Source organism: Myxine glutinosa, chromosome 5 (genome assembly GCF_964187855.1).
Source record: "Myxine glutinosa chromosome 5, kmMyxGlut1.1, whole genome shotgun sequence".
Taxonomy (NCBI): Eukaryota; Metazoa; Chordata; class Myxini; order Myxiniformes; family Myxinidae; genus Myxine; species Myxine glutinosa.
The window spans coordinates 56,354,559-56,379,373 of NC_136265.1; the positions used below are offsets into that span (position 1 = coordinate 56,354,559).

The 24,815-nt window shown below is 46.5% G+C and overlaps 1 protein-coding gene across 1 annotated transcript in view; it reads right to left on the reverse strand.

Annotated features, from left to right (window-relative positions):
• Positions 1 to 451: 451 nt before the first annotated feature.
• Positions 452 to 24,815, reverse strand: part of LOC144892103 (uncharacterized) — a 114,470-nt gene continuing 90,106 nt past the window's right edge. The window contains exons 2-4 of the mRNA XM_078777297.1: positions 5,417 to 5,479; positions 1,526 to 2,064; positions 452 to 1,273 (exon numbers count right to left, since the gene is read on the reverse strand). Of these exons, the coding sequence (XP_078633423.1) occupies positions 452 to 1,273; positions 1,526 to 2,064; positions 5,417 to 5,479 (1,424 nt within the window). The remainder of the gene's footprint in view (positions 1,274 to 1,525; positions 2,065 to 5,416; positions 5,480 to 24,815) is intronic.

Consider the following 24,815-nt stretch of genomic DNA (forward strand, 5'->3'; position numbering starts at 1 on the left):
CCCACAGATCTCCCGATGTCCCTGCTCTCAAATGTTGTGTTTGTGTGCTCACCCGTCTCTCCCCATCTTGTCTACCACTCCCGTTATTATATGTTTTATGTGTCTCTTTGATTTGTTTGTGTGATTGATGTTAGCTCTTTCACAAGCCTCGATCCCCTATACAAAAAAAAAAAAAAAGTGAAAAAAAAAAAACAGTCGTGTTTTTCTCCGTTTGTTGCTTTTCTATTCCAGGGAGTCATGGTATTTCACCTCATCTCCTCTATTATGATCTTATTCCAGTTGTTGCGGCTCATTTTAAATATTTTGTCACCTTCCTCTTCTTCCTCTGCTGTTTGTCCTAAACTTTCTCCTTGTTATCATTTGCTGTTCTTACTCTTGGTCTTCTGTGTGAATGTTTCTGATGTTGACGCAAGTATGATGGAGTTGCAAAAGCCTTGCTGCATAAAGAACATTAATAGGGCTTTTCTCCTGTGTGAATCGTTTGATGTCGACGCAAATGTGATGGAGTCGAAAAAGCTTTGCTGCATAAAGAACACTGATGGGGCTTTTCTCCTGTGTGAATCATTTGATGTCGACGCAAAAGTGATGGATGAATAAAAGCCATGCTGCATGAAGAACACTGATAGGGCCTTTCTCCTGTGTGAATCATGTGATGTAGACGCAAGTATGATGAAGTAATAAAAGCCTTGCTGCATAAAGAACACTGATAGGGCTTTTCTCCTGTGTGAATCGTTTGATGTAGACGCAAGTATGATGAAGTAGTAAAAGCCTTGCTGCATAAAGAACACTGATGGGGCTTTTCTCCTGTGTGAATCGTTTGATGTCGACGCAAAAGTGATGGAATAATAAAAGCCTTGCTGCAGAAAGAACACTGATAGGGCATTTCTCCTGTGTGAATCATTTGATGTAGACGCAAAAGTGATGGAGAAGTAAAAGCCTTGCTGCACAAAGAACACTTATAGCGCTTTTCTCCTGTGTGAATCATTTGATGTCGATGTAAAAGTGATGGATGAATAAAAGCCTTGCTGCAGAAAGAACACCGATAGGGCTTTTCTCCTGTGTGAATCGTTTGATGTAGACGCAAGTATGATGAAGTAGTAAACGCCTTGCTGCATAAAGAACACTGATGGGGCTTTTCTCCTGTGTGAATCGTTTGATGTTGACGCAAACGTGATGGAGTAGTAAAAGCCTTGCCACATGAAGAACACTGATGGGGCTTTTCTCCTGTGTGAATCATTTGATGGCGACGCAAAAGTGATGGATGAATAAAAGCCTTGCTGCATAAAGAACACCGACAGGGCTTTTCTCCTGTGTGAATTATTTGATGTAGATGCAAGTATGATGAAGTAGTAAAAGCCTTCCTGCATAAAGAACACTGATGGGGATTTTCTCCTGTGTGAATCGTTTGATGTCGACGCAAAAGTGATGGAGTAATAAAAGCCTTGCTGCATAAAGAACATTGACAGGGCTTTTCTCCTGGGTGAATCGTTTGATGTCGACGCAAAAGTGATGCAGTAATAAATGCCTTGCTACAGAAAGAACACTGATAGGGCTTTTCTCCTGTGTGAACCATTTGATGTAGACGCAAGGATGATGAAGTAATAAAAGCCTTGCTGCATAATGAACACTGATAGGGCTTCTCTCCTGTGTGAATCATTTGATGTAGACGCAAGCCTGATGGAGTCATAAAAGCCTTGATGCAAAAAGAACACTGATGTGGCTTTTCTCCTGTGTGAATCTTTTGATGTCGACGCAAAAGTGATGGAGTAGTAAAAGCCTTGCTGCATAAAGAACACTGACAGGGCTTTTCTCCTGGGTGAATCGTTTGATGTCGACGCAAAAATGATGCAGTCATAAATGCCTTGCTACAGAAAGAACACTGATAGGGCTTTTCTCCTGTGTGAACCATTTGATGTAGACGCAAGGCTGATGAAGTAATAAAAGCCTTGCTGCATAAAGTACACTGATAGGGCTTTTCTCCTGTGTGAACCATTTGATGTAGACGCAAGGATGATGAAGTAATAAAAGCCTTGGTGCATAAAGAACACTGATGGGGCTTTTCTCCTGTGTGAATCGTTTGATGCAGACGCAAGTATGATGAAGTAGTAAAAGCCTTGCTGCATAAAGAACACTGATGGGACTTTTCTCCTGTGTGAACCATTTGATGTAGACGCAAGGATGATGAAGTAATAAAAGCCTTGCTACATAAAGAACACTGATAGGGCTTTTCTCCTGTGTGAACCGTTTGATGTAGACGCAAGTATGATGAAGTAGTAAAAGCCTTGCTGCATAAAGAACACTGATGGGACTTTTCTCCTGTGTGAGTCTTTTCATGTTGACGGACATATGACGAATCAGCAAATGCCTTGCTGCAAAACGAACACTTGTGCGGCTTCTTGCCTGTGTGGATTGCTTGATGTCGTTTTAAAGATGACAATGTTATAAATGATTTGTCACACAAGGAACACTTGTGTTGTCTCTCACTTTCTCGGATATTCTTGAGGGGCTCTGTACACTGCTTACATCTGCGTGTGAAAGACACGCTGCCAGGTTTGTCAGTTTCTTGACAAACACTCCGAGTCGTGGCCCGATTTAAAACTTCCATGTCAAACCACTGGGAACAGTTTGAACAAGAAACCAGTTTCGTTTGTTTCCCTGAAAAGACAAGTCACAAAAATCATCATTAATTCGCACCAACTTTACAAAATTGACATATATTTCACTCAAATTACAGACTTGGCATTTAATATGGAATATATATATTTTTTCTCGACTTGGGTTTACTTTCTTCACTCAGTATATCAATCTGGTGAGTTTCTTTTACACTTTGGTGATTTATTTGTTGAAAGAACCATGTCGCTGATTGTCTGTCGCAGCAAGAAGTCAACAACAGGATTATATCACAGGTGGCGTGGCAAAATGTATGGACAGGTGCATTTGATGATTGGCTTCACAGTCGGGTATGCAAGGGTTGTTGCGTTCTGTATTAGTGGAAAACAACTGCTGCACATCTCCAAAAGTTATTGCCGCTTCCTCTGGAGATGGTCAGTCAACTCGACAATGCTGTTTGTCATGGAGTGGTAGTTTTACGAAATTACGGCATGAAACAGCATGCTATTGCTCGGCACTATGGAATCACTCAAGGTCAGGTGTCAAAGATCCTGAAACGAAATGCTCAGAGGGGTGTCCCTACTCCAATACCGAGGCCAGGACGTCCAGCCAGAACCACAAGGAGGGATGATCGCCAGCTGTACCGGTTAGTCCGCAATGGCCGTACCAAGTCAGCTAATCGGCTTAGGGCTGAGTGGCAGCAACTGACAAATGTGCCTGTATCCAGAAGGCTAGTCAACCAACGACTGGTTCAAGCAGGGTCTCGTGCCAGGTGTCCCCTGAGAAAGCCACGCCTGACCAGACAACACTGCCAGCGCCGATTGCAGTGGGCCAGAGAGCACCGTCAATGGCAGCCAGGACACTGGAATCACGTGATCTTCAGTGACGAGTCTAGATTTCTGGTCTATCGTCAAGATGGCTGCGTCCGAGTACACAGACAAGTGCATGAAGCCTACAACAAAGATTGTATAGTGACAAGTGTACAAGCTGGAGGTGGTGGGGTGACCGTTGGGCTGCTTTTCATGCAGGGGGCAAAACTGACCTGGTTGTTCTGAATGGAAACCTGAACCAGTTCAAGTACAGGGCCATTCTGGAAGAAACATTGCTTCCATTTGCTCGTGCAGCCTTTCGAGGAAACTTTGTCTTCCAAGATGACAATGCACGGCCTCATCGTGCTCACATGATCCAACACTTTCTTGCTGACCATGGTGTAGAGCATATGGAGTGGCCTGCCATGTCCCCGGATCTGAATCCGATAGAGAACTTGTGGGCAGAATTAACGCGTCAAATCGACCACTTGGACCAGCAGCCGACCTCTGTGCGTGAATTGCAGCAGGCTATTGTCACTGCATGGCAAGCGATTCCTGTCCAAACCTTGGCAAATCTCGTGAACAGCATGCCTCAACATGTACGTGCTCTCCTGAATGCTCGTGGGGGTTACATGAAGTACTGAACTGTAATTTTACTGTCCGTAATCCCAGTCGTAATTTAACTTTTGTTTTTGTTAAAAAAATTTTGGCTAATGTGCAAAATAAAGAGATACTTCTGGAAAACGTACAGAAGTTTAACACAGTTCTGGCCATGAATTGAGTTCGATATCAGTTTACATCACTTTCAAGGATCAATTTATTTGTTTCGAAATGTCAAATGTGGTTTTTGTTTCTTTTAAAGGTCACATTAACAAAATCTAGAATAATTTCAACATAATTCCAATGAACTTTTGGTTCTAAGACATCTTGAAAAGTAAGTTCACCCCCACAAAAAAAATTCCATATTAAATGCCAAGTCTGTCGATTGAAGATTGGCCCCAAATATGCTCAATAAGATTTAACAGGAAAGATTCAAAAATAGAGGAATTGCGCATCTCCCCAAATGATTTCAGACATTTACTGATCACACACAAACGATCTTATCAGAGGTTGCTCCATCATTCTGGACAGTGTGTCGCAATCAGAGGCTTGCTCCCACCATGTGTTAATGGTTGTGGCATGAGTTTCTCCTTGCTTCCTATGGTGGTTAACATACTTTGATGAACATTCTGTTGAATCCATCCATTGTTCTACGCGTCCACCAACACAGAATGACTTTCATAACTTTTCCATCTGCAATATCAAGAAAAGAGACGAAGGACAAAGGGGTACCAGCCCTCTCGGAGAAACAATACTTTGCAGTTCTCTGAAAAGTGTTCATGGGCAATATGAAGAAGAATCAAGGTATGGCGAGGCCTGTTGGCGAAAGCCCAGTGTACATGCTCCTGTTTGCCATCTCTCGTGGGCATGTCATTCGGGATGGTGAGACACTTTAAAATGTTAATTTATGAAATAAATACGCAAGTTGGCTGGTTTATCCATTCAGAGAGGTACTGTGAGTATATAGGCAATACTTTTCCAGGTGTCAACACCTTGCTTTTTGCTATATTTTAACTTTGCTTGAGGTGGGAATTGTGGGGATTTACGAATGCGCGGCAGTGACGAAGCTCTAGCATCTAGCCTCTCTCCTTATTTTGTTTTGTTCAAGAGGAACATGCATTGTGAATGATGATGTATTTGACCCGAATAGTTTTACAGATTAATTCCTCCTCTGAAACACACGTTTACCCTGAACATCTCAAACAAATATAGTGATGCTTCAATATGCAGAGAGGAATCCGTTATTAATGAGCTGGGTCATTTTAACATGGCCAAAAGTCACCATGTGGCCTTAAAAGACAAGTGCAACAACATCTCTCACAACCTCCTGTGCAATGTAGACACACACACATGACTGTCTGTAACTGGAACAAGCAGAATGTTGTTGTGGTTCAGACCTTTCTCTTGAGATAGTGAGTCATCCTCAAACTCAGATTCCACCTTCACTTTCACAATCAATTCTGAAAAGAAAAACATCACATTAAAACTGAACTTTAGCTTTTTCAAGTTTCTAAGGCTTATGGAGCATCTGTTACAAACTTGCAAACATGCACATCAGACTTTTTAAATCCGATCAAACCCGGAGAAACAGGTCCGCTCCCTGGGAGAGGGCGAGGTTGGGGTTCTCCAATCTTATATTCTTCCATTTCCTAATGATGGAGCTCATTATGCTCTTGGGAGCTTTAAACACTAGAAATTGTTATATACATCCAGGTAATAGGTTCCAAATTTCATCAACGGCTTGTTTCCGCATTCTTGAGTCTTATTTTGCAAACCGTCGAAATCACGTTGGTGTCTGTTCATCCGTCCGCCTGTCTGTCCACCCAAAATATGTTGGCACTCATATCTCAAGGGCTCCACATTAAAACTAGCTCAAACTTGGAATATACATTTGCCAATAGGTCTCGTTAATGGTGTTCGAAACAAATTCCACCTGAGTGTTATAGTTTTTGCTACATGAAATATTTTTAAATACAAGCGTGACTCGGCGCACTCCGCGCGCCTCACCACGTGTCGTTTCAGAGGGATGGGCATCTTTGACCATTTCGGTGTCTTTTGGGTCTTCATGGTGTTTTGGGTCTTTGGTGTCTTTTGGGGCTTTGGGGTGTTTTGAGTCTTCGGGGTATTTTGGGTATTTTGGGTCTTTGGGGTCTTTTGTGTATTCGGGGCCATTTGGGTCTTCAGGTTCCTTTTGAGCCCCAGGGCCTTCAAGGGCATTTTTGGTCTTTGGGGTGTTTTGGGTCTTCAGGGTCTTTGGGGTCTTTGAGGTCATTATGGGTCTTTAAGGGTATTTGGGGTCTTCAGGGGTCTTGGTGGTATTAAGGGTCTTGGGGGAATTAAAGGGTCATCAAAGGTCTGAGGGGTGTCAGTAGTCTAAACGTAATTAAGAGGGTTAAGAGGGTGTTAACTATTTATTTTGAAGAAGAAGACCTTTTGGTCCATACATAACCATATACGTTTGCTCTATTATAATAGGACTAGTGGGGTCACCCATGGGAATCCCACGGGCATGGATGTGTGTGATATTTGGACATCTTGAGTTTGATGCTGCACATTCAGTTTTACAAAATGGTTACTGGCAATTTATCAGATCCACAAATGATGTAATCTACACAATGTATTTACTCCTGATAACATGTGAATGCATGTGCGTGCAAATGGGAAATACAGTTTGAAATGTGTGATTACATCTCATGTAAAATGTGACTTCAAGAGCTCAAATCCTCTCCCTCCCTGCCCCCATCACGCACACTGCACCAGGGAGGGGATCACCCACAGGGGAGTGGGTAACACACACAGACGGGGGAGTGTGACACACACACACACACACACACACACACACACACACACACACACACACACACACACACACACACTGTTACGGATTTGTCACTTCCGTTGTTGTGGTTCTCATCCACTGTAAACATTTTTGGTTGCATGTACTATTATTGTTGTTGTTTCAGTCAAATAGAGATTGCTGTTTTCAGAAGGTAAAAAAAGTTAATGTTTTAAATGAAACCGGAACCGGACGACGACGAGGAGGAAGAAAAAAGGGAAAAAAAGAAGGCGGAGCGAGTGAGTCGGACAAGAAGTTGGGCTGCTTCGAGGTCTTGAGCGAACGTTGGCGAACGAGGGTCACGAGTGAACTTGGGGGTTCCTGGGAAAGGGATTCCTGTGACAGAGTTGTTATCGCTGTGACAGATAAATCTGCGTGACAGGTTTTGCGGTTGATTCCGAAGAGAATCATCGGAGTGCCGTTACGCCACGAGAACGGGCCATCGGCCATTTTGACTCGCGCCCGCTTTGCGCATCGCTCAAGGTTTTTCACTTCGCTTCAACCATTCTCACCACATCCAGACGTTAATTTGGTGTGTGTGTGTGTAACGTGGATTTTGAGTGGGAAATTGCGGTTCGCCAAATGGGAGCTGTTGAACGTCTAAACCAGAAGGTGTGATTTCCCAGTCGCCTCTTGAGGACACCTTCGCCCATCTTTGGCAGTGTGACTGTCAACCCAAAGGGATTCTGGTCTCGATACGACATCGTACGGACGATCACTGGAGTGGATCGACTTTGGCTTGAAGCCGGAACTTGAAGCTTTAAAACCGCTGTTCACCACCATCTCTTATCTTCCCCCATCCAAAACCTTGATCTTTTCTACCCCCGCTAATTCACCCCAGATCCACCTTGTTTGAAATTCCAACTTCTTTCCTGGAAGTCCTGGCAGTGTCCATATGTTTTATACCTCTCCCACCGCCCCCTTCCCACGCCCCCCCCCCCCAAGCCCTCGCCCTCTCTCAGATCTCTCGATGTCTCCATGTCTCTCGGTCACTGCTCTCAAATGTGTGTTTGTGTCCTACCCCCTCTCTCCCCATCTTGTCTACCGCTCCCTATGTTATATGTTTTATGTGTCGGTTTGTCTTTCTGTGTGATTAATGTTCGCTCTTTCACGAGCCTCGACCTTGTATACAAAAAAAAAAAAAAAAAAAAAAAAAAAAAAACCAACGTTGGCTTGAAGCCGGGACAGAGACATTGGGGGTGTTCTTTTCGCTCACTTGGAGCACAGTGAGTTATATATTACGAAACTGATGGTACCATCATCGGAAGGATATATATTGATTGTAGTTTTGATTAATATTGTTATTGTACCATTATTCTTGTGTGACCTAAATACAATACTTGTTTGTTGGAAACAATTGGTGTGGTTTCACCATTGATCTTTGGCATACAGAATAACACATCTTTCTGCCGTGACTCCTCTCGGGGCTCGGAGGTACACCGTGACCGGGGTTTGGGGAGGAGCACGTAACAGAAATTTGGGACTCGTCCGGGATTGAATTCCCTAACACTTGTCCGGGATAGAATTCCCTAACATTCCCAAAATTCCCAAATTTGGAATTTTACTAACATTCACAAATTTTTCAAAAAATTTGAAATTTTTTGTGTGAAGGTTAACAGGTGCTCACTGATAGTCACCATGGTGTTTGACGCAGAAAGGTTTGCGGCGTCCCATTATGAGGCACAGTTCCAGGCGTTAAAAAGATCGGAACTCATGATATTGGCCAAATATTTTAAGTTGGAGGTCCGAGTTAATATGAAGAAAGCAGAGATGCAGACATTGGTGGTAGAATCTCTGGTGGGACAAGGAACATGGAAAGAGTTCGCGTTGGATTGGTTACCCGAGGAAAAAGGAAATGTGGAGCTCCGGAAAATGGAGCTGCAACTGCAGAGCCAGGAAAGGTGAAAAGAGTTGGAATGGAAAGCGGAAAAGGAAAGAGCAGAACGAGACCGAGAACTCGAGGAGAGAAGAGCCCAGGAAAGAGCAGAGGAAAGGAGAGCTGAAAAGGAAAGAGCAGAGGAAAGGAGAGCTGAAAAGGAAAGAGCAGAGGAAAGAGCAGAGGAAAGGAGAACTGAAAGGGAGTTAAAGGAACGTGACGTGGAGTATCAGAAGGAACTTAAACTCAAGGACCTGGAATTACTGGGGGAACAGAGAGAAGTAGTATCCATGCCGGCTAGTTCGACAACTAGTCAGAACACTTGGGATGTTGGTAGGCATGTGAGGCTGCTTCCACCCTTCAATGAAAAGGAGGTAGCCAAGTTCTTTTTACATTTTGAGAAGGTGGCTCAAATGCTAAAATGGCCTGTGGGGTCCTGGACTATGTGAGTGCAAAGTGTTTTGGTGGGTAAAGCTCAAGATATTTATTCGGCTTTACCGATTGACCAATGTGCAGATTATGACATCGTGAAGAAAACCATTCTCAAAGCCGATGAATTGGTCCCGGAAGCTTACCGGCAAAAATTCAGGAATGCCAGGAAGAGGGAGAGTGAGACCCATGTGGAGTTTGCCAGAATGAAAGAAACCATGTTTGATAGGTGGTGTGACTCGAAGGAGATTGGGAAAGACTTCACCCTGTTACGACAATTGATCTTGGTGGAGGAATTAAAACAGTGTGTCCACATGGACATTAAAGTACATCTGGATGAAAAGAAAGTACCAAAGTTGTATGAGGCAGCAACCGTGGCAGATGACTATGCCTTGACACACAGGATGGGGTTCCACAAACCTAACTTCCCGCCTAGAGTTAGCATGGGGAGGTATGGTAAATCAAGTTCAGAGAACAGATTTTCATGGAGGCAGCCGAAAGAGGACTATGGGGACAAATCTGATACCGCGACGTTTAGGGATCAAAAGACTGCAGTTCCAAGACATACCTATCTTCCGGGGGGCCCGAGGCAGACCACAAGTTTTTCCTCCGGGCCTACTGGCGCTTTTTGCAAGAAACCTGGACATTTGATGTCCCAATGTTATGCCCTGAAAAGGAAAAATCATGAGCGGAGTCAAACTAGTTCAACTCCAAATGCATTGGCCTATGCGAGAAATCGTCCTTGGAGGACAGTGCCTTGTGAAGGTTCCCATGCCAAAGTTACGGCATCACAGAACGACCTTGTCCAAGAGGGTTACAAACCTTTTATTTCAGAGGGGTTTGTGTCACTGGATGGAGACTTAACAAACCAGAGACCTGTTAGGGTATTGAGGGACACAGGAGCACATCAATCTTTGATGCTTGAAGGCATTTCGCCATTGTCAGAGAAGACGGCAACTGGTGTTAGTGTTCTTTTACAGGGGGTTGGGGGCTATGTTAAGGCTCCTCTTCATGTCATCCATTTGAAGTCTGATTTGGTGTCAGGACCGGTCACTGTGGGGTTACAAGCCACTCTTCCTGTGGAGGGAATATCTTTTATTATCGGGAATGATTTGGCCGGTGGTCGAGTTTCTGGTAATCCAATGTTGGTTGAAAAGCCCAGTATGGAAAATAACACCGCACAGTTAGAGCAGGAGATTCCGGGTATCTTTCCATCCTGTGCCGCGACTCGTGCTATGGGTAGGAAGCGCTCTGAAGAGAAGGAGAAGGTACTGACGTCACACTTTGCACAGGCACTTCTTGTCAAGTACCCTGAAACTAAGTGTCAGCACACACAAGTCATGGATGGAGGCAATGTTGGCAAGCTCTTTGTAGGTGGACTGAACTTTGACACAAGAGAAGATGTTCTGGACTCTATCTTTGGCAAATATGGACCACTCTTGGAAGTGCTGCTGATGAAAGACAGTGAGACCAAAAGTCGAGAGGGTTTGGCTTTGTCACGTTTGAAAACAAAGAGGACGCCAAAGATGCAGAAAAGGATTTGAATGGCAAGGATTTGGATGATCGGACCATAACGGTAGAGAAGTCAGGCCATGGGCGTCGAGGGGGCTACAGAAGAGGAAAACGTGGAGGTAGTTTCAGGGGTGGCTATGGCTCCTGGGGTGGGAGTCGTAGTTTTGGTGGCGGCTGCAGTCGTGATTACTACGGAGGCTCCCAGCAGCAGCAGCGCAGTTTTGGCAACTCTCGACGGGATGACTATAACGGTGGTAGCCAAGATGGGGACCGCTACTCACATGACGACAGCACCCGACTCGACAACCGTGATTATGATTCTTATGATCAAGAGAAGAGTTGTAAGCACTGAGTGCTCAGGAGCAGCCGAGCCAAGATTCCGACACAGATTAACCTGTGAACTCCACGTCCCTAAATGCGTCCATGCAGTGAATACTTCCAGGCCTCACCACACAACCACCATGGAACCTGGCTCTCAGCTCGGCCTCCTTAAAAAAGTGCTATAGATTTGCTTTGTTTTGGATTTTTGATCACAACTCCTGAACCTTCATTCAAAAAAATGAAAAATAAAAATCAGAGGTTGATGAGATGGAGTTTGGCTTTACAGGAGTTCAACTTGGAAATTGAGCATGTAAAGGGCAGGGACAATGTCGTTGCTGATGCTTTATCCAGAGTGAACTATCTTTGGAAATTTCTGCAGGTTGTTTGGAAGTTTGTTACTTTATTTTGTGGAATATTAATTATTGTTGCTCATGTGAATTGATAATTTGGGTGTGAGTTTTACTTTTGTTTGTTAGAAGAGTTTTTTCATGCAAAGAAAGTTTTCACTATGTTCCAACTTTCTTTCTTGAGGGGGGGAAGTGTTACGGATTCGTCACTTCCGTTGTTGTGGTTCTCATCCACTGTAAACATTTTTGGTTGCATGTACTATTATTGTAGTTGTTTAAGTCAAATAGAGATTAGTTTTCAGAAGGTAAAAAAGTTAATGTTTTAAATGAAACCAGAACCGGACGACGACGAAGAGGAAGAAAAAAGAGAAAAAAGAAGGCGGAGCGAGTGAGTCGGACAAGAAGCCGGGCCGCTTCGAGGTCTTGAGCAAACGTTGGCGAACGAGGGTCACGAGTGAACTTTGGGTTTCCTGGGAAAGGGATTCCTGTGACAGAGTTGTTATCGCTGTGACAGATAAACCTGCGTGACAGGTTTTGCGGTTGATTCCGAAGAGAATCGTTGGAGGCCGTTACATCTCGAGTACAGCCCGTTGGCCATTTTGACTCGCGCCCGCTTTTCGCATCGTTCAAGGTTTATCAATTCACTTCAACCATTCTCACCGCATCCAGACGTTAATTTGGTGTGTGTGTAACGTGGATTTTGAGTGGGAAATTGCGGTTCGCCGAATGGGAGCTGTTGAACATCTATACCAGAAGGTGTGATTTCCTAGTCGCCTCTTGAGGACACCTTCGCCCATCTTTGGCAGTGTGACTGTCAACCCAACGGGATTCTGGGCTCGATACAACATCGTACGGACGATCACTGGAGTGGATCGACTTTGACTTGAAGCCGGAACCAACTTTGGCTTGAAGCCGGGACAGAGACATTGGGGATGTTCTTTTCGCTCACTTGGAGCACAGTGAGTTATATATTACGAAACTGATGGTACCATCATAGGAAGGATATATATTGATTGTACTTTTGATTAATATTGTTACTGTACCGTTATTCTTGTGTGACCTTAATACAATACTTGTTTATTGGTAACAATTGGTGTGGTTTCACCATTGATCTTTGGCATACAGAATAACACATCTTTCTGCCGTGACGCCTCTCGGGGCTCGGCGGTACACCGTGACCGGTGTTTGGGGAGGAGCACATAACAGAAATACACACACACTGTTACGGATTCGTCACTTCCGTTGTTGTGGTTTTCATCCACTTGAAACATTTCTGGTTCCATGTATTATTATTATTGTGGTTTGAGGGAAATAGCAATTATTATTGTCAAAAGGTAAAACGGTTAATGTTTTAAATGAAACAGGAACCGGATGGCGATGAAGAGGAAGAGGAAAAAAAGGGCGGAGCGAGTAATTCGGACAAGAAGGAGCCGAGCTACTTGCGGTCTGGATCGAACGTTGATGAGCAAGAGTCACGAGCGAACTTTCAGGTTTCCGGGAAAGGGGTCCTGCGACAGAGTTGTCATCGCTGTGACCGATCATCCTGCGTGTCAGGTTTTTGGCGGTGGATTCCGAAGAGAATCATCGTCGTGCCGTTACGCCTTGAATGGGCCGTCGGCCATTTTGACTCGCTTGCTTCGCGCGTCGAGCATGGTTTCTTGGCTTCCTCAGCCGTTTTCACCGCTTTCAGACGTATCTGGTGTGTGTGTGCACCGTGGCTTTTGAAGATTAATTTGCGGTTCACCGACTGTGAGCCGTGAATGTTCATACCGGGGGTGTGATTTCCCAGTCGCCTTGAGGGCGCCTTTGTGCAGCTTCGGCTGGGTGACTGTACTTGCCATCCACACGGGATTCTGGTCCTGATTGGACATCGTTCTGGCGATCGCTGGAGCAAATCAACTTCGTCTTGAAGCCGGGAATAAGAGACATTGGGGAATGTTCTTGTTTCACTCACTTGGAGCACAGTGAGTTATATATTACAAAACTGATGGTACCATCATAGGACATATTCATTGTACTTTTGAATACTATTATTGTTGAACTGTTATTCTTGTATGATTTTAATACAATATTTGTTTGTGAGTAACAATTGGGGTGGCTTCTCCATTGATCTTTGACAAACAGAATAACACATTTTTCTGCCGTGACTCCTCTCGGGGCTCGGAGGTACATCGTGACCAGGGGGTAGGGGAGGAGCACGGAACAACACACACACACACACACACACACACACACACACACACAGGAGTGGGTCACACATACACACACACACACACATATATACACATCCACACATATACACATACACACACAAATATACACATGCATATATACACACACACACAGACACACACACACACACACACACACACACACACACACACACACACAGGAGTGGGTCACACATACACACACACACACACATATATACACATCCACACATATACACATACACACACAAATATACACATGCATATATACACACACACACAGACACATATATATATATATATATATATATATATATATATATATATATATATATATATATATATATATATATATATATATATATTGTTGCGGATATGAGGACTGTATATTTTTTGATTGTGTATTATTATTATTATTGTTTATTCTGCGCCCCCCTGCCTCCGGAGCTGTGTAAAGGTGAAAGGGCATCCCATAATTAGTCCACAAGCATACACGTCAGCCAAATAATAGAATACCTCTGTTTGATAGTTATCTCTTATTATGTGTTTTTAGAGTAAGGCTGTGTCTCCCATTAATTGAAATACTCCATTGCACCAGTGAAAGAGATAGATTCCCTTCATTCCCACTCCCAACACTTCCATTCCCCCCTTTCCGTCAATTGCAATTCGCATTGCCAACTGCATGTTGGGCGGTTTTCCCTTCATCCGCCATTGACCACGAGGCAGGGTTGGGGGAAGGAAGGCGGGTCCCCACCTCGTCAGAGAGGGGAGGAGTGAGCCAGCCCCACTCGACCAACCATGAACAAGGGGTTTGGCTTGAGAGGGCGGGGAGAGAACGTTTGGGGGAGGTTCGAAAAGGTTAAGGGGCGGGGCCTATATAACCCACGGCGGGGGTGTTCCCAGAGGAGATGCACTTTGAGTTGGTCACAAAGAGTTGGTCGTCAAGAGAGAGTCGTGAAGAGTCAGTCAGTGGAGTCGGTGGTCAGTTGGTTGCGGTGAGGAGTCGGTGGTGGCGGTCAGTGGTTGCGTTGGTTGCGGTGAGGAGTCGAGGAGGGAGGAGATCAGAAGACAGGAAGGCCTTGAGTTGGACTAAGCAAGAGAGGAAGTTGTTGGACTGGGTGGGACTAAGAAAGAGAGAGAAAGAGTCCTGAAGCTTGTGAGGGAAGGAGAGAGAACCCGTCACACCAACCCCCCAAGCTCCGCATTGGCTCCACCAAGCGTTCACCTCCACCAAGGCTCCACCAAGCTCCGCGTTGGCTCCACCAAGCGTTCACCTCCACCAAGGCTCCACCAAGCTCTGCGTTGGCTCCACCAAGCGTTCACCTCCACCAAAGCTCCACCAAGCTCCGCGTTGGCTCCACCAAGCGTTCACCTCCAGCCATCCACCTCCTGCCATTCCTGTCATTCCCCGCGTGAGTCAGTGTCTTTGTTTGTTCTGTCCTGGGTTAATTAAGTCTGTATAAGCTAGTATTTTCCCTGTGTCACCTGCGTCTTATGTGCTTGTAAATAAACGTGACTACTTTCTTTTTGCTTGTGTGTAAATAGTCAATAAATTCAGTAGTATTTCCAAACCTTTCTTTGCCTTCGTTTTCCTCTTTGCATTCGTCGCCTTTGTCTTTTCCCTATTGACTAGCTGTGGTGCGACCCGGCCAACGTTTGGGTGGAATCGGGTGAGTCGGGGATCCTGTTAGGTCGCGGTAATACACCACCGCTCAGTCATCATAACATCTAAACCGCGATCTGTAACAATTGGTTGTCAGGAGTTGGATTCGGACCTGGGACTAAATTTGTTAGGCCCAAATTTTGGAACACCAATTGTGTTATACAGTAACAATTGGTGTCTGGGCGTGAGATTCGGGGCCCGAACCAAAATTTTTTTTAAAAACATCGAGAAAAAATTTGGTCAAAATTTGGAGCGGCCGAAATTTGTTTTGTTTTATAAAACCCGAATTTTGAAATCGCGCCATGGCTGGTCAAGGCGATCGAATGCCGGTGGGTGAGCTAGAGGAGGGGTTAGGAGTAACCCAGGATCAAATGGAGGGGAGCAATGAGGAGGCGGTTGAGGGGGTATCAGACGCACAAAATGGCGCTCTCGCGCACGAGGTTTCACGCGTGCAAAAAGGCGCCTCGCACGTGTGCGCGGTAGCCGAGCCCGCTGTATCAGCGGGCTTTAACATGCAGCCGATTGACATGCAGGCCCTCATTGCGCAGCTACAGGCAGCTGTACAGATGAGTATGGGAGACCAAATTGGAGGTTTGAAAAACAGTATGGGGGTAATGAGGGCCGAATTGAGGGCTGATAGTGAGCGATTAGAGGGCCAAATGGGGGTAATGAGGGACGAAGCGAGGGGTACCGGTGAGAAGTTAGACAATAATTTTGAGGGGTTAGACAACGGGATAAAAGAGGTAAAGAATGGGTTAACGGGGGTGGAAAATAGAATGGCTGCCCAGGAGAATCAGTTAGAGGGGGTAAAAAATGGGTTAATGGGGTTAGAAAACAGGATGGAAGGCAAATTGCGGGAGATAGGGGAGCAATCCGCCCGAGAAATTAAACAAATGGGAGAGCAGATAGAGGAGGTAAAAATCGGGGTAGAAACCAAACTGGATGCTCAGAGGGATGAATTGGGACAGATGAGGGCGGCATCTACAAAAGAAAGGGAGGAGATGAAGGAGGAGATACGACGAGGTGTGGGTGAGGAGGTTTCGGGGCTACGCGAGGAGGTAAAGCGAGGTGAGAAGCGTATGGAGAAAGAGGTGAGAAATAATACGGCAAAGTTACAAGGGGGAATAGAAGATCTGACGGAGGAGGTGGAACAGCTGACGGAGGGACAAACGAGGTTAGTGGAGCAGGTTCAAAGGAACACTGCAGTACTCGGAGGGTTAAAGGCGACACAAAAAGAAATTAAAAATGACTTGATAGCGACACAGAGGCAATGTCAGATGGTACGTGAGGAACTGACAATGAGGGTGGACGAGGTGACAGAGATAATGGAGACGAAGGACCGAGAGGTGAGGATGCACATAGAGACGATCACGGTAGCCTTAGAGGACGAACTTGAGGAGACGCACCGAGAAATAAAAGAGGTTAAACAAAAATTAGAGGAAGTGGAAGAAGAGGTGAGTGAAATTAAGAAGGGACGGACAGAAACTAAAAGAGAAATCCAGGAGGAGGTGATGGAATATGTGCAAGGTCGGTGCTCAACTCATGATGTGATGCTCACTAACCGAATAAAGAGTTTGCAGGTGGCAAAGGAGGTGCGACGACGAGGTACGGAGGTGAGTGGCAATGTATATGATGTGAGGAAAGCTTCAGTCGGCTTGGGGATTGGGTTGGATCCGGGTGTTCGTGAGAGGCCGTTGGTGAAGTGTGCGACAGGTCTGGTGTGCGAAGAAAGAGGTGTGCGAGAATGTCCGACCATGGGGTGTGTGAGGAAAAAGTGCACGCCGAGGAGTGAGTGTGCCGTCAGGAGTGAGTTGGTCGTAGCGCGTGTGCGAGGGGGTACATGGAAGCGCGGTGTGGTAAGTGTTACGGAGGAAGTAACGAAAGAGTGTGCGCAAAAGGATGCGCGAGAAAGGTGTGTAACGGACGGGTGCATGGGGAAAGCGCATGCTGTCAAGAGTAAGGGAGAATGCACGCCTGTGGTGAGTGTTACAGAGGGTGTAACGGGAGAGTGTGCGCGAGAAAGGTGTGTAACGGACGGGTGCATGGGGAAAGAGTGCGTTGTCAAGAGTGGTGGTGAGAGTAGTGAGAGTGAAACGGAGCGTGAGTTGGTTATGACAGGTGAGCGAGGATGTACACCTGGAATGGAAGGATGCACACCTGGAATGGTAGAGCGTGTGTGGGAATGCACATTTGAGTTGGTCGTGAGGCACGTGGTTGGGTGTGCGAGTAAGAGCACACCTGTGATTGTCACAGAAGAGGTGCCCGAGGAAGGGGCGCGAAGAGGTGTGTTGGTGAGGTGTGCGAGCGACGAATGTGTGCCAAGGTGTTCGGTGGTCAGGTGTGTGACCAAGTCGGTGAGCGGAATGGGTGTACCTGGGTGTGTAAAAAGAGGTACGACGAGGAGCATGGAAACGGCTGCATGTATGAGCAAGAAAGGGGTAGCGTATGCATGTAAGCGTCCAGGTGAAGCATCGACGGTAACCGGTTTAGCGGTTAGAGCGACTTATAGCCGAATCGGGCCCTCGGTGCGTGCCGGGCTTCGCGTGCCGCGAGAACCAGCGGGGATCCGAGCCACGGCGGGTTCGAAAGGACCGCCGTGCGCGATCCACGCTGGGCCTCGCGTGGAACGGCCGCATCCGGGCTCCACTAGGCGGAGCGGGCAGCCCGATAGGAAGGGTCGTCATGGCGACCACTTTCTATTGAGACGTGCCGGCAGGTCGAGATCGGGACATTGGATGGCTCCACGCCGAGGTGGTGCGTGGGATCTCGGCCCGGGTAAGCCCCCGTCCCTGCACCGAGTGCCGGACGCATCCAGCCGCCGGCACAAAAGAATCCGCGTTCATTGCTCGGCTGTACGAAGCCGGGCTGTAGACGTGAATTGGCGCACCGAGAGGATGTAATAAGTAGACGGATGATGATGGTAGTGATTTGATACGAAATTTATAATAGTGGGTAGAATTGGCAGTAAATGGCAAATTGTTGATTTATTGAATTTGGACGAACAAAATTTATAATGATAGGACGTCCCCGATGTGGTGGGATGGCAACTCCACCATCCCTCACAGGTGGGGCAAAGGAGCTATAGTTTATGGGGTTGATGGCAGTGAAAACTAGCCCGGGTGGGTTAGGATATTGATAGGGATCTAGCGAAGATGACATTAGGTGACGTTAAGGTTAGTTAGTGACTGATACCTGTAGTGGGGACGCAGGTAGATTAGTGTGGATTATAATGACGTGGGAGCGCAATAGTTTAAAGGGACGACTGGGAAGCGCAAGTTTCAGAGGGGAGTAGTTAGCTGAGATGATGCCGTGTGTGTGAGGATTGAACAGGTGTGATTGCACAGGTGTGCAACTGAACAGGTGTGTGGAGCAGTGTATGAGGGAGTAGTGGTGATGTGTGTTGTGTTGACCAACTGGTCCAGGAAGAGGAGGACGGTGCAGGTGGCACCAGGTGATTGCACAGGTGTGCAACAACAGGTGTATGTGGCTGTGTGGAATAAATGGAGTATTGGAATGGATGGTCGTGGAGTGAGTATGGTGGAAATTGTGGAGTGGAGTGGATGGTGCGAAGGTGTGAATGGGGGAAGAGTGGACCCCCATCATGGATACCCGGGGCGGGTAGTGTAAGTGTTAGGTAGAGGGTACAGGTAAATTGTGGTTGGATATTGGCATCTGTGGTGCGGGTGACAGAATGGTATTTGGATGGGTGCATTAGTGTTGTGGAAATGGCTGGGTGTGTAGCCTGTTAGTGTGTGTAGTTGGTTTGGGCACTCCACCACTGTGAGGATGTCGGCCAGGTGAGGCCGCAGGTGGGCTCTGGGAGCCGGTAGTTGTGGATGGGGCCCGAGGATCCGGAGGACGGACCCGGGTAGCCCAGTGCCAGAGGGCACCAAGGGGTGACAGAGCCAGGAGGGGCTGTCCCCAGTTAGTTAGGTTAGGGTGAGGAGCTAGGTAAGCTCGGGTGGCAACTACAGTGGTGGAGGTGTGCAGGTGGGTAGACCTGCTGGGAGAGCTACACGTCGCGGCCCAGAAATTGTGCGAGGGCACCGGGAGATGAATCGGGGGAGTGAGACCCCAAATTGAGAAGCACCACAGTTTGGTCAATGGGAATTGGTTTTTAGAACCCATAGTGTAAGTTGGCCAATGGATTGGCAGGGAAAGACCCCGGGTAGTGTAAAGTGTGTTAAAGTCATTTAGAAAATAGTTAGGATGAAGGATCTCCTCGCACCATCTGCATCCACTCACCTAAGGTGACAGGTACTCCACACCATGCCATGTTTTATTATTTTTCAGTGTGCAAATGTTTGGATTGTGAGACGCATCATGACGTGGGTGTGACATTGTGCTTTGATGTTCCATCTCTGCCTCCTTATGAGGATTGATGATGAATTTGGTGATGGCAAATTTTGGATAGAGGGATTGTGGAGACGAATTTGGTATAGGGGAAATATGGGGAAGACGTGACAGTAGTGACGAATTTGTAAATGTGTAGATTTTTGTACATATGGGGTAAGGGCAAGGGTAGGGTAGGTGACAGGGGGGTGACGTACGGTAGGGACGAGCTTTCTCACTTCGCCCTCCGTACGCATTTCGCCTTGCATTGCCTTATTGATGTGTACCCTTGTGACCTTACCCCTCGCTCAATTGTCTTTCCCCTTTTGTCTCCCACATGACCTGTGCGCCACTGGGTGCCGAGGGGAGCGTGCGTGGGTCGGCCATTGTGCGCCCGAAATTCCCAGAACCAGCTGTCTGCATCGATGCACCACATTATGGACCACATGTCTGTGGCCGAGCACCACTTATGGACCCCATGGGTTGGGGCATGGCCCCGCTGCTGGAACCGGCCATGAGGGCCTGAAATCTTGCTGGCGGACCTTGGCCACAGGGCACCGATGCCCCACAGGTGAACCACACGTAGTCGGCCCCTGTGGGCCATAAATAAAATAAAAACGGACACGTTAGGTGCATTCTTTTATTGCAAATAGGCCGCCAGCAAGGGAAGATGACAACACCAGGAAAATAATAATAACCAGCAGAGGGAGCCGAAGAGCAAGAGATCACCTGCAGGGTTAGGGGTTGTTGGTTTATTTTCATTCTTGAACAATGGTGACTGCACCGATTGGTGCTTGCGTGCGTTTTTGGGTGCTTTCATGGTGCGTCGATGCAGAGCAGACTGTCTCCTCCCCAGAAAGAACAATTACAGGTCCTGGGTTAGTCTTGTAAATAAAAGTAGCGTCAAGTGTAAATAATGCTTCCCACCATCAGTGTGTAGTTTGAAGACCATTCCGCAATTCGGTTAACTGTGGGCGTAAGTCTGTTAGGCAGGGTGCAATGGAGCAGCGGGACACATTTATTTATGTTTTAAAACTGTCGCACTCAGGGTCAGGTTTAAAAGTAGAGGGAACTACACCTACGTGTCACACTAAAAATAAAAGTTGTAGGCCCGGGACGTGCCTAAGAGGAGGAGGGTGCAGTGTTGCGGATATGAGGACTGTATATTTTTTGATTGTGTATTATTATTACTATTGTTTATTCTGCGCCCCCCTGCCTCCGGAGCTGTGTAAAGGTGAAAGGGCATCCCATAATTAGTCCACAAGCATACACGTCAGCCAAATAATAGAATACATCTGTTTGATAGTTATCTCTTATTATGTGTTTTTAGAGTAAGGCTGTGTCTCCCATTAATTGAAATACTCCATTGCACCAGTGAAAGAGATAGATTCCCTTCATTCCCACTCCCAACACTTCCATTCCCCCCTTTCCGTCAATTGCAATTCGCATTGCCAACTGCATGTTGGGCGGTTTTCCCTTCATCCGCCATTGACCACGAGGCAGGGTTGGGGGAAGGAAGGCGGGTCCCCACCTCGTCAGAGAGGGGAGGAGTGAGCCAGCCCCACTCGACCAACCATGAACAAGGGGTTTGGCTTGAGAGGGCGGGGAGAGAACGTTTGGGGGAGGTTCGAAAAGGTTAAGGGGCGGGGCCTATATAACCCACGGCGGGGGTGTTCCCAGAGGAGATGCACTTTGAGTTGGTCACAAAGAGTTGGTCGTCAAGAGAGAGTCGTGAAGAGTCAGTCAGTGGAGTTGGTGGTCAGTTGGTTGCGGTGAGGAGTCGGTGGTGGCGGTCAGTGGTTGCGTTGGTTGCGGTGAGGAGTCGAGGAGGGAGGAGATCAGAAGACAGGAAGGCCTTGAGTTGGACTAAGCAAGAGAGGAAGTTGTTGGACTGGGTGGGACTAAGAAAGAGAGAGAAAGAGTCCTGAAGCTTGTGAGGGAAGGAGAGAGAACCCGTCACACCAACCCCCCAAGCTCCGCGATGGCTCCACCAAGCGTTCACCTCCACCAAGGCTCCACCAAGCTCCGCATTGGCTCCACCAAGCGTTCACCTCCACCAAGGCTCCACCAAGCTCCGCGTTGGCTCCACCAAGCGTTCACCTCCACCAAAGCTCCACCAAGCTCTGCGTTGGCTCCACCAAGCGTTCACCTCCAGCCATCCACCTCCTGCCATTCCTGTCATTCCCCGCGTGAGTCAGTGTCTTTGTTTGTTCTGTCCTGGGTTAATTAAGTCTGTATAAGCTAGTATTTTCCCTGTGTCACCTGCGTCTTATGTGCTTGTAAATAAACGTGACTGCTTTCTTTTTGCTTGTGTGTAAATAGTCAATAAATTCAGTAGTATTTCCAAACCTTTCTTTGCCTTCGTTTTCCTCTTTGCATTCGTCGCCTTTGTCTTTTCCCTATTGACTAGCTGTGGTGCGACCCGGCCAACGTTTGGGTGGAATCGGGTGAGTCGGGGATCCTGTTAGGTCGCGGTAATACACCACCGCTCGGTCATCATAACATCTAAACCGCGATCTGTAACAATATATATACATATATATATATATATATATATATATATATATATATATATATATATATATATATATATATATACACACACACACACACACACACACACACACACACACACACACACAAACACACACACACACACAATATCTCAGCAATTTTCCGTGTGTGGCGATACGTGAACGAAGCTTCGCCCCTCTCCCAACATTGTTGACTACGTATAAGTTAAACATTTTAATCGTGACAATCGAAACGTCCGACGCGAATTCTTCATAAATCTCGGCAATTTCCTGTCTGTGTACTTGGGCGGTTGAAGATATATCGTGCCGCGAAAAGCCGCAATTATTTAATATATCTCGGCAATTTGCTGTCTGTGACGATACGTGAACGAAACTTCGCCCCTTTCCCCACATTATTGTGACGACGTATAAATTAAATATTTCATCGTGACGACTGTCATCAAATGGAAAAGTCCGCCACAAATATTGAAAATATCTCGCCATTTTCCCGTCGGTTATTTTAGGCGGTGTATCACAGCCCGTGCCGTGATTATTTTTTAATATATCTCGGCAATTTCCCATGTGTGCGTGAATGTTATCAATTAATTATTGCTGACACCGAATCTAAAACCATCGATAAAAATGAAATCAGATGGTGAGTTATAGTGGAGAAAAAGGTGTGAGAGAGTGTCAATGGCCTTTATATTATAGGCCTTTGAAAATGCATTTCGTTCTATAAACGGAAACTTTCATTGGATTTTATTCCCGTTTTTTTCAACCAAGTCCAAAACCATGTTAGTGACTGTGAAAAATGAAATGAGATATCGAATTAGAGTTGAAATAAAACTGTGAGAGAGAGCAAGACACCATGGGCCGAACAAAACAGGCCTCAAAGCTATGCGAGTAAATAAAATGGTGGATATTTGTTTTTGAAGCCTCTTCCAGAATGGGTGGAGCTACTCTCTCAAAGAAGGAAGCCACACCCCCGGACAGACATTCAACAGACAGAATCACCTCCGGAGAATATAATAAAGATATATACAAAAATAAATGTATAGAAATATATAAACACACTTTATACCCCTTTAATATTGTTATGTCGCAGGGTAAAGGAATATCTAGGGCCAGGTAGATCTGTATAGGTAATATGCTCCGACTGTCGCGATCGGGAATCTACCCTGTAATAAGTTCTATGTGTAGTCCGGTTTGTCGGGATGAGCTGTATTGATGTCCCCGCTACGAGGGAGCAGGGCGTGCCAAATAGTACAGGGATTATGGATAAGATTCCTTTGTTCGTCGTCCCCTCTGTCGTCAAACCTGTGTCCCTTATGGCAACGCACTCATTTAAACACTTAGATAGGTCCTCAGTGCACTCATTAAATAATTCCCCTCCCTTACCACAAAGACTTTGGAAAACGGGCAGGCAGCCAGGCCGGGGCACCGCCAATGGGGCCGCAACCAGCGACACCACCAGCTGGCCTAGCAACCAGCCTCGTGGCAGAATAGCCACACCCAGGGAGCGGGGGATTGGTTGGAGTGGGAGGCACTCGACAAATGGGAGAAAGCCAGCAGGTGCGAACATTCTAGAGGTCAAGAGATGAGGCTCTGGTTGGAGAAAGAAAGACCTGACGTCACAGGGCGAGCAGTAAAACTGCCGGCTCGCCGGGATTGCGCTCTCTTCTCTGCTGGCCTGGGCTGATTCGTGTCCTTCCTTCCTCCCACGCTCTTTCCGTTCCTGTCTCTTTGTGTCTCGTGTTAGAGATCCACCTCGTGTGGAGATCGCTCGCCCTGCCTTGGTGCTTGGAGCGGTGCTTGGTCCTTCTTGGTGCTTTTGGTGCTGGGAGTGAACGGACCTCATGGGCGGTTGATGAGGAGCCTGGAGTGGGGCGCTGGCTCGGGCCTGGCGGAGCACGTGGGCGAAGCGGACGGAGGGTTTCCTCACGCCGGAGCTTGGAGCCGCGTTGGATGGTGGACAAGACTGCAGACAGTTAAGACGCACCACATGTCACATGTACACGAAGGACAGTTATTTTTGCAATTCATTCCCCTGTCTCGTATTTGGAAGTCGGTGTGCGGGATCCCGATTTAGGACATTTTATTACCGGCACGTATTTCCCTGTCCCGAGATTCCTTGTAAATAAACCCTTGCATTATTTTCCCTTTCCATTCAACATCTTGTGTTTGTTGAGTTAATTCCCCTGCAGGATCGGAGCTGTGGTTGGATCGCTATAGGTAAGCGCTTCCACCTCTTCCTCTTCACTTCTTCCTCCCATGGTTTATAGCCAAATCCATGTTTGGTCGTCGTCTCAATTAAAGCCATTTGGTCATTCACGAGTCCTGGTATTAACCGGAGGGTATTCGCACGACAACTGGTAGTCAGGAGTGGGATAGAAACCTGTTATAAATTTGGTGCCAAGAGTGTGGAGAATTTGGAAACCAAATTTTCGTAGTCGGAGGCAATAAATTTGCATCGTCGATTGGTGTGCGGGACGCGAACAGGGCGTCAGTTAAAATTTAAATTTTATTCCTGGTAAAAGCCGCATGGGAAAGCGACCTCTTCTTAATGGATGGAGGAGGTGGGCAATATGGAAGAAAGGATGGAAGATGCGGGAAGCATTTGGGGTGAGTCGGATGTACAGTCACGTGAAAAAGTAAGTACACCCCATGTAAAGTTTTGACTTTTTCAACATATTTCAACATACAGCTATTTGATGTTCATTTCAACAATATTGAGAGATAAACGTGATATAATATAAC